The following is a 15,777-nucleotide window of genomic DNA, read 5'->3' as shown; positions in this document are numbered from 1 at the left end:
CAACCAGGAAAAATACCTTAAGGGGGAGTATTCTTAAACAAGAATGGAGGGGCTAAAACAGAGCTCCCATGAGAAACGTTAACACTAAATTCAAGTCCCATGAGGAACAAACTGACGTAGGGGAACCACATTAATATCCCCACAAAAACTGTGTGACAGTGGGGATCATGACAAAAGAGCCCTACCCTGTTGCCCTCCTGAAAACGACAGGAAGATAAAATTTTGCAGTACCAATCCAAGGACTGTCTGGCCAAAAGAACGAAGACAATCCTGAACAGAGTATGTGGAGCAGGAAAAAGGGCCCAGATCCCTCTCCTGCCACCATGACGAAAAAATACATCACATGCAGGCATAATTAGATTTGCTGTTCTCCTAGCCAAAGGGAGCGTGTTCAAGACATCCCTTCAACAAATCCCACTCCTAAAACCTCAACACTTCAGCAGCAAAGAAGAAAAAGTTAAGGCAGCTGAGGTTCGGAGCAGTATTCATCCCTCAGATTAGGAGAGGTCTGCAACCAGCGCAAGGCACCAGGAGGGCAGGTGCTCAGGTCTAGTAACTCCAAGTAGCACGTTCCGCTGGCCCCGACCAGAGCAATCAAGATCACTGTGGACCCGAACAGGCATAGCCCCTCCTGCGAACTAGTGATAGGACAGGGATCAGTAGGAACACAGAGCAGGTCGGCCTCCCACTAGATAATCCAGCGTCCCCCAAAGCTCGGTTGTGGCAATTCCCTGGTGCAGCATCACCTGCACTTCTCCTTCATACTGGAAGCAAAGAAGTCCGCCTGAGCAGTCCCCCAAGAGTTAAACATGGAACTTCAGCATAAACACCCAGGAAAGCAACTCCACTAGTTATTTTATTTTTAATAATTAATGTTAAAAATATGATTTACTATGCATTAATTGCTTAAAAACCATTTTGTAGATCGGCCCAGGTACTGATAAAACCATTAAAAACCTAATCTCAAGACTGTTACATAGTAACAAGTTTGGTTCACCTTATGTAACAGGGCCCCTGGAAAGTGAACTCTGCATGGTCAAATTTCCATCACAAAAATATCCATTCTAAACAAAGTATACCTACAATGAACACATTAAACTAGTACTAGCAACATCTGTGTGCCATTCAAATATTTTAATAAAATGGAGCATTACCACAAACTGTAAACACGCTTAGCATTTGAAAAATACATACCTGAAAGGACGTCAGAGAGATCAATTTCATCAGACTGCACACCAACGCTGGTGTTATATACATTTTTACAAGAGCCGCCACTCATCTCCAAATCAAAAAGCACTGGGTCGAAAGGGGAGCTGTACAAGCCATACCTGTTAACAGGAAAAAATACTCAGCTGAAAGCATTTGCTAGACCTCGCACAGCATGCAACAAACATGTATTTCACATAGCGGTAAGATCTGTTGTGTGTACTGTGGAAAGTCAGACATAGAAGGACCAGGACATTCGTTAAAAGGTTTATTATAGAAATTAAGAAAACCATCTCTAGTCCCCATCTACTTGATGGATTGCCTATGCTAGTAAATAATAAATGGGTGCTTGTCAGGGTCTTAAAGATAGTGGATAGACAAAGTGTTGGTGGTGGCGGCGAAACAGGTTCTTAAGGTGTGGCAAACCAGGAAAAAAAACACTGGTAGAGAGTTGGTTGAAAGATTAACAGATCTTGTCCAACAAAGAGTTTTGTTCTGTAAGCAGGGGGACCATTATCTGAAACTTTGGATGCCCTTTAATAGTTTGGATGGTTAGTAGTGGTTGCTTTGTATTTTGCAATGTTCAGGTTGATGATGATTTGGCGGGTGGAGGGGGCCTGGTTGGATTGAGCGAGCCCGAGAGAAAGCAAGCGAGCCCGAGAGAAAGCAAGCGAGCCCGAGAGGGGTGTATATGTGGTTCTCGTGTTTTAAGTGTTCAAATAGATCCTTCCCGAACATAAATACAATTGATTATGGCTTTCATTATTATTTTTTTAATACAAGGCCTTGTTTTAGATACTTTAAGGGATGTTCTGTTCTTGCCGGTGGGGTTTTATCCCTCGCGTTACGTTGTATTCAATAGGCTTGGTTTTCTTTATGTGATAAAGTGTAAAGTCTGTAAAAAAAAAAAAAAGTTTAAATAAAAAAACTTCGACTTCAGGTAAGGTTCTCCTCCCTGGCCATAGATTTACATGTTTTGGAATCTCCTAGGTAACTCCATCAGGGCATCATTTGGGAGTAAATGAGCATCCGAGTTTTTATGGACGAAAGCCTCTGCCACATCTTTCCTAAAAGGGCTGTATTTATCTCACTAAAAAGGGATAGTCCCATTTGCATTAATTATCTGGTAAAACAGTATTCATTCTCCTTTTAAGAGGGGCTAAAATGTTTTCACCAAATTGCCCACTTAAATTGGGTGATCAGCCTCTCCAAGTTGGTAAAGAAAGGCCCAAGTCTCCCCCTCACAAATGATTCAAGGGAGAGGGACCCTGGCAACTATATCCTCCTTGTTAGGACAGTTTTTCTTAAGTCTAACTAGTAAAACCATACATCTGAGACAGTACACAACTCAACTCTTAGTATAAAGCTGTAGCAACAGAGTATTTGGTAGCATAGACAGAGCAGCCAGGCTCGTCTCAGGAGGGAGCGAGGGCAGTAGGAAAGAACCTGTAGCATACAGATGGTGCAACAAACACTTACACCCAGTACTATTATAAAAATTAAAGTGTTCTTATAAATACAGATAGTACTTAGCCACCAAGATTACATTGTCCTACGTCATAGAATCATAAACAATATAAAAACAATTCTTCAGGTACACAGATCAAAGCATAGACCTTGCTCAGATTAACAGTATTTCTAGGCAAGTCAGATTTAATCAAACACATTTAAAATATAACACACCTATTGAGGGGGAGTAAAACCACAAGTTACTTTGATTACTTACATTAATTCAAGGGTAGTAGACCCTGTCAATTATGCAGTGACACTCAGTTAAGAAATCGAATAGTAAACCAACCGCGTTACCAGGATAAGTTTCTGAATATTATAACACATTCATGTAACAGTATAAACCTATAACTACATTCAAGATAACCCTCAGTTATACCAGGCAAGTAAGACCTAATGTTGTAATACACTATTAGTTGCTTTTCAGATCAGTGGAACACAGACTAAGGTAAGCAATAACTCTTTACACTATTTTAGGATGGCACAAGGCAGAACAAGTTTAGTAAAACCCACAAGAAACCTACTGAGAATGAAACACAGCTATTCAAGGTAGGTAAAGCCCAAGGCAGACTTATTCTAGACAGGCTATGCACCATGTCAGGGGAAGAAAGAACGAGTTGGTAAATTTGCACTCTTATTTTCTGAAAGAAATAGTTACGTGAAGCCAACAGCATTACTTTTGTGAAGAGGGGGAACCAATTGACAGGAGTGTAAGAACTTTCACTGCTCATATTTCAGAGTAAAGTTAACCAACTCTTTCACACAAGTCACGTTTAAACACTAGTTATATTTCAGGGCAAAAGGACCAAACCTCATAAGACTTTTCCTATTCTTAGAGCATGAGTTTTCGCAGTGGAATGAGAGGTTCACTAGGTCTCTAGTAGACAAAAGACAGGCCAGGTTAGGCACATAAGTAGGAAATGTCAGAGTTGCTGAGGAAAGCTGTAAAAACAAGTACATATTTTACTTCAAAGTTGCATAAAGGTTCCAGGGACTGCAGAGAAGACAACGTAGAGTGATTCCAGCGGAAATGGCATGTTTCAAGCTCATCCTCTGACAAACTGGCCTGCCGCCTGCTGCAAAGGCAACACCGGCTCTCCGTCCTCACCAAGAGGAGAGCTCATATCCAAGCCAGCGTCTCTGCAGCATCTAATAACTTGGCTGAACTCTAAAATCTGCAAGGAACTGGCCAATCCTGCCGCAGTCTCTACTTCTCCTGTCCCTTCCCAGGCCCTCTGCACGGCACTGGCTTCTCACTGCACTTCTAAAACTCAGGACATCCTGTCCTCACTCTCCTGCTCTCGCGCCCCTCAGCTATTCCCCGGTTTTCCTCTGGCCCCTCTGCAGCCACCCCTCCTCCCTCCTTCTCTGCCTTTCCCCTTTTCTCTCCTGATGAGGTTTCTAGACAAGTCCGATCTATGAAAATTTTGTCGAAACCCCTTCCCCCTGAAGCATTCCCTTGTGCACCCTCTTCTTCAGAAACCCTCTGCTGACCCCACCTGCCCGGCTAACTATCACCCAATCTCCATCACTCCCTTCCTGGGTAAGCTCCTGGAGAAACTGGCCATCTCCCAGCTCAATCTCCACACTGAATCTGTTGGTTGTCTTCATGACCATCAGTCTGGCCTCAGAGCTTCCAGAAGAACGGAAACTGCTCTCCTGAACATCCGTGAAGACCTGCTCACCAACCTTGACTCTAACACCCAGTCCGTCCTTATCCTGCTTGATCTCTCTTCTGCCTTTGACACTGTCAACCATGCCATCCTGCTCAACGGTCTCCGTGATAACCTTGGCATCACTGGTCAGGCTCTGGCGTGGCTGACTTCTTTCCTCTCCAATCGACCGTTCCAGGTCCAACTTGGGTCCTGCCTCTCCGACATCTTTTTCTCTACCTGTAGTGTCCCCAGGGATCCAACCTCTCGCCCTGACTGTTCAACCAATATCTGGCACTCCTTGCCCACTGCATCGCCGCTCTCTGTCCCAACTTTCAGTGCTATGCGGATGATACCCAGCTCATTTTCAGGCTACCCTCGGCCGCCTCCTCCTCCTCCTCTCCTTCCCTCATCTCTGACTGTCTGCCATCCAGGAAAGGTGTGCCGCCAACAACCTCTGCCTTAATGCCAGTAAGACTGAGATTCTACTCATCGGCACACCCACTCCTTCCTTCCCTGCAGCTCTCTGGCCGGCCTCTCTTGGCCCTCCTCCCACTCCCACCTGCAAAGCTAAAAACCTCGGGGTCATCTTTGACTCTGCACTCTCCTTCTCCCCTCACATCTGACGTCTCTAAGAAGTCACACTACCAGCTGCACCTCAGGTATTCTTCCCTTCCTCTCCTTCCCCAAGAAGCTCACTGTCTCCAGAGCCCTGGTACTCTCTAAGCTGGAATATTGTAACAGCCTCTATCTAAATCTGCCTGCCTCCACTCTCCGCCCTCTGCAACCTATCCAGAACAGGACTGCGAGACTTCTGGGGTGTGGGACCGCAATACCTTCAACTCTGTCTTCCTAAATATCTTCCTTCTCGAGCTCTTCGCTCAGATGTCTCAAACTCCCTCAGGGTCAGTCGCTTCTCCAAGCAACGAGTTGGTGGCAGATCACTCATCGGCAGGGGCCTCTCTGGAACAGCCTTCCTGCCTCCCTGAAACTCGAGGAGAACCATCTCCGGTTCCGGAAGCACCTCAAAACCTTCCTCTTTGCTTCCGCTTTCTCTCCTCCCCTGCTGAATTCCTGACTGAAATTGCACTGGTTACCTGGCCACCCTCTTCTGATCTCTGGCCCAGGCCCCGTCAATCGCCCACCTGCAATGCCTCGCTGGCAACCCCTGCACCTAGGGACCGTTTTTCTGTATCCCAAAAGTCTGCCTACTAGCACTTTTGTCTGCACTTCCTTGCACTTGCCAATAGCTGGCTGTTTTATTTGTTTTACTCATCTTATTTATTCCACTTTCCCATGTTCCGCACTTTCCCCTCTCCCTTCCCCCCGTGCACTTTCCTTTCCCCTCTTCCCGTGCACTTTCCTTTCCCCTCTTCCCATGCACTTGCGCGATCTGAACGACACCTGGCCTAGTAAGATCGTTTGTCCTCCCTTGTTTCCCCCTGCCTTGCCTCGTCGTGCCTTGAAACACTTGTGTATAGGCGCGTTATAAATGCCATATCATATCAATGTGTCTGGGTGAACTGGATGAGGGAAAACCCAATCACATGATCACCCCCAATGCTTCATAGGAATCACAAAAAGGTATACGGGAAAATGATCGACCTGTCCAGCACAATGTTCTGGGGGTCTCACAAGTGAGGGAGATTAAGCACTAAAAAGAAAATCTTAACCAACACTCCTTATCACTGAATTGGGTCTGAAAAAAAAAATGCAGGTTTTACAGAGTCAAACTCATTGTCCTGCCCGTACTCACTAGGGAGCCAACTAGTCACGGGTGAGCATAGGTGGCTCAAAAAGGGACTACTCTACTGGCACAGATATTATCCTAACTGCCCCAACAAGGGCTTAATACCTAACTGGCCTATAGGGGTGGGTTTGTAGATAGCTTTAGATATCGAGGGGCTAGTGGGTATGAGCATCTCGGGTCAATCGTATCCCATCTCCGACACCACATGGAGCAAGTTAGATGTTAGGAAAGACTTTCTTTTTACACCTTTCAACCCATAGATTCCTATGGCACCCCATTCTTTTTACCATTTTGGAACACTTTCCTGATTGAGGTCAGTTAAGGCTTCTGCATTACTTCCCTTGCCAGTTTTGCTCATTCTTATGGGGGAAAATTACCCCGCAACACTCTCAGGACAGAGGCGCTCTTTTGGAATTCTTGTATTTTTTACAATTGTACACATCACTTTACAGTAAATTGCAGTTAGGTAAAAAGTTAGAAGGATACAAAGTATCCTAACAGCTTTTTTAGTTACTGTGACTATGTGCCCAAGACAAGCTGGTGGCAGCCGTGATATTTACCTGTTTCGTGATATCTTTCTTGTGCACTTTTGCATCTACCGCAAATGGCTACTAAAGATGGCTAGCACCCTAAAATGTCCATGACATGAGATTTTCCTTTGTTCTTTGGCCATATTCCTTCCTTCGGTCAGGAAATGTCATATGGTAACCCCTATCCCAGGGAAAACTGCTGCTTGTGTGGGCAAGCGGGCTGTGTGAGCCAGAGGGGTGTGCTGGGACTGACTTGTCCAAGTCCACATCTTATGGCGCCGAAACGTCAGTTGCTGGAAGGATGTGATACAAGTGGTTGTCCAGAATTGGACAACTCTGGGCTGTTTGAACGGTGCAGATCCTTCCCATTGGTGGGTTTGGGCCCAGCCTAAACCTTGGCTAAAAGGATGACTAGCAACTATTCAACAGATCATTAGGACCAGCAGCCTGACGACGACCCGAGGACGAGCCCTGCAGCTGACCAGCATAGACTCCAGTGATTGGCTCGGTGAAGCCCTGCGCCTCTGCCAGATCTCAGAAGACCCTTATTGGGGAACAGCCAGTCTCGATCCCTGCTTGAGGATCTGTGCCTCGGAAGCCTTTCGAAGTGTCCCTGCACCACCTGTGGGCTACCTCGATGCAGCCGTGGTCGTTAAGAGTAGAGACTAGGACCATTGCAGATCTTCAGCTTGTGCCACAAGTCACCCATTACTGCAATTTCAGCCATCTCACTCCAAGGGAAGCTGTGCTGGTGCTGCTTCTGTCTTCACCGCTGGGCAATCACCTGTCACTGCCTGACCGTGGGGATCTTTTTAGAAGCAATACTACAATCCCATGAGGTGTCCTGAAGGGTATGCACTGCAGAAGTTTGCATATTTTCTTCATTTGGGGTGGTCTTCTGAAAGCTGACTGGACCAGTCTACTGTTCAACACAACGAACTCCTGACACGAAAAGTGACCTTGACACCCGCCAACCCAGAGACTTCCTCACACAAACCAAGCACAGAAGATTGCATCCCCAACAGATTCAAAAAGACCTGCAGTGGTTTCTGGAAGAAGAGGGGGTGGGGTAAGTTTGCAATACCGGTTTATGTCCCACATCCTCCAAAAGCTAACATTGGGTGTAAAGCCCTTGGCCAAAACTCTCTCTGGCCTGGCCTCTAATCATCAAACCGGGCTAAGAATGGTACCTAGTTCTTGCCTAGTGGATAGGATAGCGTGGTGTACTTACCTGATTTTGTGAAAATACTTAACCTTCAGATAGAATTTTTGGCAAATTGGGAGATCTCATTTGTCACCTTCGAGTCACTGATACACCGGTTACTTGGAGGAGACTGTCAAAAAGCTCATGTATGGATTTCTATGCAATCTCCGCAAATATGCAGGAGGAATCCAGTAAGATTTCTATTACTGAGCCAAGGATGGGTGACCATTTAAGGATTGGGATGACAATTCAAGCCAATGCCGGGAGGTTATAGGAACCAAATTTTCCTGGAAGGCAATCGGCCAGGCACCTTGTAACAGTGGAACGCTTACCTTTGTGACAAATTAAATTTCATGATCGATGGTCATCTTCTCTCCAACAAACGCTGCCGGATGCTCTATATCTTTACAAATCAGAGCAAGGCAGTACTTATACTCTATTGAGAGGGCCATCTCGAACTTCCGATATGAAAATAAGGAATGAAAGGCCAATCACTCCCACCAATATAGCAGGGAGATTCAATTAGCTTAACGTACAAAACGTTGAGCTAAGAAAATTTAAAATCGGCCTCAGAGTTTTTTCTTTAAGTACTCTATGTAATATATATCGTAATAAATGTTTAAACCATAGATGCTATATGCATAATTTAACAAATCAGAAGATGTTTGTTAATCTATATCGCAATAAGCAAACCACGTGGGCCATGCTAAGGGCAGATATGCCAATTGTCAACAGCGACCAAACATCCCATATATCTGCAGAAGCATGGTCACAGTTTTTTAGGCGCAAGTTCCAACTGCTCAGTAGGTTTTGTAGTAAAAAGACGGTGCTGCCAGAGATTGTAGCTTTGCCAACAACGTTATGGTCAACTAAGGATGTAGAGTTTGCAATTTTGGCATTGAACTACTCGAAAGCAGCTGGCCCCAACGGCAAACCACTGTGCTATTAAACGCAATCCCCAACTCTGTGCGCATATTTTAAAAGGTCCAAATTGACAACATATTATTAACATCTATGATACCTGCTTCTTGGCTCCACTCGATACTGGTTCCTATATACAAAAAGGGGACTAGAACTGACCCGAATAACTTTCGGCCTATAGCCTTGATAGATGCGGCAGCAAAAGTGTTTGCTATTCTATTGCTGCAAGACCTACAGGCTTATTTAAATCAACATAGACTCCTGTCACAATTTCAGATTGGTTTTCGGGCCCAGATGGGCACTACTTTAAACGCAACACTCATGGCCCATCTACTTGCCAAATCCAAAGTTTCCAACACTGGTCCCTATATATGGCTCCGCTAGACCTGACTGCGGCCTATGTGTGGTGCATAGTTTGTGGGAAAGAATGGCCCTGTTGGGCATTCCGAGCCACCTAATAGCACTAATACCTAAATTGCATCAAAATACTGCTCATTTGTTAAGGGAGAACAACCAGGGAGCTACTACCGATCCAATACAGACAGAGGTGGGGGTTAAGCAGGGTTGCAACTTAGCTGCAACCCTGTTCAATCTGTACTTCTGCTGCATTAACGAAATCTGGGCAAATGAAATCAGCTCTCTTGCCAGGCTGGGCGATTTAAAGATGCATTGGCTCGCCTTTGCAGATGATATTTTCATCTTTGATCAGACCCCCTTTGGTTTACAAACAAAGCTGAGTCTATTTGACTCTTACTCCCAGGCACACAACTTGCAGTTCCATGCTAATAAAATAATTAAAAAAAAGCTATTTTTATTTTACGTAATCTCAAGAAGAGAAATTTTGCTTGGAAGTGGACCATTGACAGCGTACCCATATCCTCTGCATCTACAATCAAGTATCTGGGGTATTAATTAGCTGACACCAATGCCATCACAATGTGGAAGGAAGGCCTTAAAAAGGTAAAATCTCTATCCATTCAAATGCGCATTGTATACTCTAAATATTGCAAATTCTCATTAGTCCCCCTGATTGAGTTTTACACATTCAAAGTCGAGGCAATAATCTTATATGGATTGGATATGTGTTTAATAACCATTGATAAGATCCTTGACCAGTTGCAGGAATGGAAGGGGCTTTGGAAAAGTGTGTTGCGATTGGCCAACTATCTTCAAAATGCAATTCTCAGGCAGGAGCTATATCTCAGCTCCTTATCAGCAAGATTTCAGTGGCGTCTACTAGCCAATTTAGCGAACATTTTGTTTTCCCCTGCTAACTTTATATGAGGCTCTAGGAAAAATGATAGTGCTACGCGATCCGCCATCAATGTCAAAATATTATGACTCCATGGTCTCCTTGCTAGCTGATTTGGCGCTTACTAGAGAGGATCTGGATTTTCGTCTACTGCATGTTAAACAACTATTTGCCCATGATTGGTGCAAGACAACTAATGCTATTTCGTCCTTAAAATCCTACAGGGAAACTGCAAAGTTTCTCACTAAGTGTTTCCCCCGCAAGCACTATTTAGTGCAATTTCCTTGCCATAAAGTGTGGAATAAATATTTACGATTTAAAATTAAATCAAATGCCAACATAAGGAAGAATTAGGTGCTGGTTTCCTCAATTAAGTCCCAATGTCTCCAACAATTGTAGATTTTGTGAAATAGCCGATTTGAAAGACAACCAAGCATCTAGTTACGTGCTGTGCTCATTTCGAAAAATTCCGTATTCAAATCATAGCAATAGAGCAATTGGGTAGGACTATCAGCCAGGGAATGTTCTGGATGACATATGTGGGGTAACTGTACAAAGTCTAATTTGGTGCTGTCAAGGCCTCTAGAGATTATAAATGAGAAATTGGATAAAAAAACTGGCCAACATGGCTGGTGGCCATGTTCTCTAGTAGGTAATATCTGGGAAAAACAAACTGACAGTGAGGTTTATATGCTGGTAATATAATTACATTGCCTGATGCAAGAATGTATTTTTAAAATAGTGATGTTACATGCTGGTAATATAATGATGTTGCTTATGACTGATGTAATAACTAAGGCATATCTTATTTTATATATGTAAGATAGTGTGTTTGTATGATTTTATTTAGGATGTTAAGTGTTGATAAAGTATTTTAATGTCAATGTTGTAAAGGTTTGTTGACCTAAACACAGCTAAATACTAAAATAAAATGAATACTTAAACTTTTAAAAACATTACTAAGCACCACTCCCAGCCAACTCCATCATTTTGACTTCGAATCACATAAAAGTTAAAATCTGGATGTGGCTTTTGGTCACAAGGCCTCATATCAACTTAGGGTTGTACTGATTAGGAGTGAAGGAAGCGGTTCCTGTGTTGGTGCCACCTATTTTCGCTTTGCATCAGACAACTCCCCTGTATTACACTGGTATCCAATTCATAAGCAATTCTATTCGCCCAATGGTGAATGTGTATATATGCGATATATGTGTTTGACAATACTTACCTGCGATTCTTATATGCTTGGCGTGTACTGAAAGGCCAAATAAATAACTTAATTTTATATACTGTCTAACTACAAGAGTTGCTCCTTGTGGACTCACTGTAGTCCTAACCAATCACACTTTTCATGAAACTAAGCCTTCACTGCTTGCTCAGATACCTTAATTGGATTTTGGCTAACGTCTCAGTGTCCTCCATGTTGATCATAAATAGGGTGGTCTCCCAAAATCCTGCGCCGCACCCAAACGCTGATTTGGGAAATCCATCTTAACATGAGACATAGGATACTGACAAGGGGACAGGTTTTGTTCAAATGTTTAAAGACATTAAGAAAACCTTCCATAGTCCCCATTACCTGTGCTAGAAAACAAACCGTGCTTGCCAGTATGTCTCAAATAAACTCTGCCCTACGTCCAAATCTATGCTAACCTATTAAAAAAAGAAAGAATCATAGTTCAACTTATTAGTGGGTCCCTGTAAAGGGATCTTTCCTAAAGTCCTACTGGCAGTAAGACTTTAGTAAGATATCCCAGTGGTTTGTAGATCCAACTCTTAGTATCAGTCTATACTAGCTCGGGGCCCTGGTAGTGTGGCAGAGCAGTCAGGCTTATCATAAGAGGAAGATGTGAGCTGTAGCTAAGTACTCTGAATCTTAGACAGGCACAGCAAAGAAGCACTTACACATTAATATAAAAGATATACATTTATTATATATACACCAGAATCAAGTTAAATACTTCAGACGTTTACAGTAGAACATTCGATAATACACTTCAAAGGGCACTTTGTTTGTGTTTATTCACGGTTACAATTGTAGCAACGTTAGAAAGGGAAAAGACAAGGTTATCGTATTATCGGTAATCACGCACTCATGCGGTTTTCAACAGGTCATCCGGTAATGCATTTACTCTGCAAACATATAGAAAAGTCACTTAAAGGGTGGAAAAAAGTGGTTAATGTAACATGAGCTTAGTTCAAGATTCTAGAGACTGTTTCTTCGCCTGGCAAGTCTTTAAAGACCAAAAACACAATCCTAGCTAAAGGCAGTTCGGAGAGGGCTTAAAGTCTTGAAAAACAGCGAATGATGAGTTCCTGTGGATTTCTTCAAGTGTCTAAAGTTATTGAAGCAGCAAGTTAACTAACAAAGGAGACCTAAAAACAGACTCGAGAAGGAGGCACAAGCAGTAGCTTGGGTAAGAGGGGGTTGCCCTGGACACCTCTACATGCACTCCAGCCCTCTGGAGTGAATTCTTGAAGTCAGGTAAGCAGTACCTTTCTTCCCCACAGTATCTTTGGTTTGAAGAAATTGTTCCTGTTGCCTTCTCCACGATGTGGCAACTCTGGACCCAGCCAATGGATTCCTTGGTCTGGTGACGAAAGCCGGGACAATGGACGATGCCTTTCAGCAGCAGTCTCGAGGGAGGACCAGTAGCACGAATTTCAGTAACTTCTTGGTTCACTCTGAAGTTTTGGCACCTTTTCAGCAGCACCAACAAAGGACACAGATCACCTGGTCAATCTTCTTTGCTTCCTGCAGTCCCACACTCTGGTGAGGGGGTCTGGGAGAGTTGGATCGTATCTCTGGAGTGTCCTTAGGGGCTCAGCACAGATTTGGATGGATTCCGACTTTCCATGACAATACACTCGAAACGGGCAGCAGATCTACAGGTATTGGGGTTCTGCAGCTCTGGAAGCTCCTATGACATCAGGAGATGGCTCGTTTCAAGGTTCATCTTGGGACTGGTTGTTCCCACCAGCCAAAGGGGAGGAGTCCTTCGGAAATCCTCTGTCGCATAAAAAAAGTGTGTCAGGACTGCAGTGGCCGCTTCACAGTCTTGCAAATGTTCTGCAGGCGTCTGTTTTCTTCCTTGGTTACTTCCGCCTCCTGTGGTCTACTTCCTTTACACTCCAGAAGCCTCACCTTTTATACAGTTCCAGCACACACTCCTCTGCAATCTCTAACACTATTTTACAGAAAGGTGCGTTTGGCTGTCCAATCAGGACAGCAAGTCCCCTCTCCGCGCCCCCCTGTGGGAGCTGCTCCTATTCAGGCACTTGGCAGACAAAAGACAGGGGTGAGTGGAAGACTCCTCCCCCACTTCCTGCATGCCCAGACACTCTGGAGCCTAGGCAGGGATACATACTGGTTCCCGCCTAAGGCAAAACACACACGCACCTCCCCCTCCCAGAATGGTAGAAGGGGTAACAAAGAACACCCACGCTAGTAAAGGCCAACGAAATAACAAAAAAAAAGAAGGGAGGCCCCCATGCTGTTACTTGGGTGCCCCTAGTGTGCACTACGAGGCTATGCACACAGCTTCAGTATAAGAAAAACACACAATAGATGTAGAACACGTCCACTGCCACCAGCCATAACTAGGTGATTGTCTATGTGACTAAAAAGTCATAGGAGCAGAGAGAAGGGGGATACCAAGTATCCCTTTGGCACTCCACCAGGGCAGTCACAAGGAGGTTGCAGGGGGGGCAATATGCCCCAGGCCTTGCGGCACCCCCCTGTACCAGAGTGGAAGGCATCACAGTCCACCCATGTTCTTAATTTACACGGGGGACGGTGCTGCCTGCCTCTCAGCAGGGTTCTGTCCCATGCAAAATGCTTTTTTTGTTTGAACTGAGAAATGAGAGCGGCGGGGCTCAGAAGTGAGCTCCGCCGCCACTCATTACTGTGCTGGCAGCTCAGGCACACTGAATGACAGGGGAGAAGGCCTCTCCTGTCATGTTCACGATGCAGAGATCAGCAACATGAACATGCTGACTGACAGGAGAAGCCTACTCGCCTGTCAGGCATTGTGTATAGGTGCTGGAGAGGGGGGAGGGAGGACCGGCTGGACCGTGGCTGCGCAAGCTTGTATGAAAAAGTGTGCATGGGGGTAAGTTGTTTTGTTTTAAAATTGTGTGTGTGTGTGTATATATGTGTGTGTGTGCGTGCGCGCGTATGTGTGCGCGCGTATGTGTGCGCGCGTGTATGCGCGTGCGTATATGTGCGCGCGTGTGTGTGTGTATGTATGTGTGTGTGTGTGTGTGTGTGTGTGTATTTAAATCAACTGTCTCTGTTGGTGTCAATGGTGCGTTTATTTTTATGCGTACATGCAAGGAGTTGTGTGACCGGTGGATGAAAGTGTGTGCCAGTCCCCACCCCTGAATTAAGGGGTGGCAGCTGCTGGGTTGCTTTATCCATGATGCATGGATCCATGCATCAAGTGTAAAGCAAACATAAGGGTAGAGCTAGGGACAGCATCAGGACCTTTCAGACTTTTCAGTTGAAAGGGTCCTCGGGGGACCACAGAAAATGCTGCCATGTTGCCAGTCATCAGACTTGTAACAACAATATATTCTTTTTATTCTGGGGCTTTAAACGAGCGCTTTCAAATGCTCGCCTTAAAAACTGCGATTGATGAAGCTCTTCCGGCCATCACTTCCCTGGGGTACACAAGTATTATCACCTTGTTGCCTTTTGACACTGGTTCCTCCACATCAGCCACTTGATCACAAAAGGAGGATTCAAAGATTTTCAGTGGGCATTTAGTGTTTCAGCTCCCTGCTAGCTGGCTGTCTCGCCAGGGCCTTTCAGTTGAAAGTGGCTTTGGGGGACTCCAGCAGTCATCAGTCTTGTAACACAGCAATATATTCCGCTTTATATATTGCTTTCTTTTTGGGGCTTAAAATGAGTTCTTTGAAATGCTCGCCTTACAGCTGCGTTTGCTGGAGCCCTTTCAGTTGTCACTCCCTGGGGTATACAGAAATGTTATCGCCTTGTTGCCTTTTAACACCGGTTCTTCCACATTAGCCAACTTCTGACAAAGGCGATTTAAAGATTCAGTGGGCATTTAGTGTTTCAGCTCCCTGCCGGCTGGCCGTCTTGTAATAATCAGCGGCTATTAACTCCTGGCTGCATTTTTCTGTCTCCATTATAATGTAGGCACCCAAAGGGTGCCTCGGTCTGTTTTCCGCTGTAAGCAATTTGGGGCCCACAACCGTTATGTTGAAATGGACACAAGGCCAGGCCTACGTAAAGAAAACCTAAGTGTTATCAGGTGGCTAGACTGGCCTACATTGAATGTTGGCCAGTCTAACCAGTAATAACACCTATGGGGCACAGCCAGTCTAGATATACTTTTCGTGGCATGGTATTCTGTACTGGCTGTGAGTCCTTATATAGTAATACTGGCACATATTGGCGCAACCTGCATAGACATGTAAGGGAACAGCCAACATGAACAAAATTTCAAACTGGCATATGCTGTGGGCAAAGGCGGCATGAAATGCAATGGAAAATGCTCCTGTGCGTGGTTCGAGACTACATCTATTGGGTTTTTTTCTGTGTGCTACCATACAAAACCAATTGCAAACTATGGCTTTTTAACCAAATTTTTCAAGAAAGTGCTGTCAAATGCACCATTTTCATTTGTTCCAAGACAATTTTGGGGCAAGAAACCACCTCAAGCACTCTTTGTTTGGTTTGGGCTCCCTGACTGTGCACTGTGCTCTCTCAAACCCACATATGGTGCAAA

The 15,777-nt window shown here is 44.7% G+C and overlaps 1 protein-coding gene across 5 annotated transcripts in view; it reads right to left on the bottom strand.

Annotated features, from left to right (window-relative positions):
• The window catches only part of BIRC6 (baculoviral IAP repeat containing 6), a 3,097,233-nt gene that overhangs the window by 2,322,489 nt on the left and 758,967 nt on the right, over window positions 1-15,777 (bottom strand). For all 5 annotated transcript variants that reach the window (XR_011268132.1, XM_069607902.1, XM_069607904.1 and 2 more), the window contains exon 22: window positions 1,195-1,328. Coding sequence is in view for 4 of the 5 variants with exons in the window: in XM_069607902.1 (XP_069464003.1) it covers window positions 1,195-1,328 (134 nt within the window). In the remaining variant the exon portion in view is untranslated. The remainder of the gene's footprint in view (window positions 1-1,194; window positions 1,329-15,777) is intronic.

The sequence above is a fragment of the Ambystoma mexicanum genome, chromosome 4q, assembly GCF_040938575.1.
Source record: "Ambystoma mexicanum isolate Mex_15411 chromosome 4q, UKY_AmexF1_1, whole genome shotgun sequence".
NCBI classification, from domain to species: domain Eukaryota; kingdom Metazoa; phylum Chordata; class Amphibia; order Caudata; family Ambystomatidae; genus Ambystoma; species Ambystoma mexicanum.
Note: the sequence above shows the minus strand (reverse complement) of the source record. Positions and strands in the feature narration are given on the sequence as shown.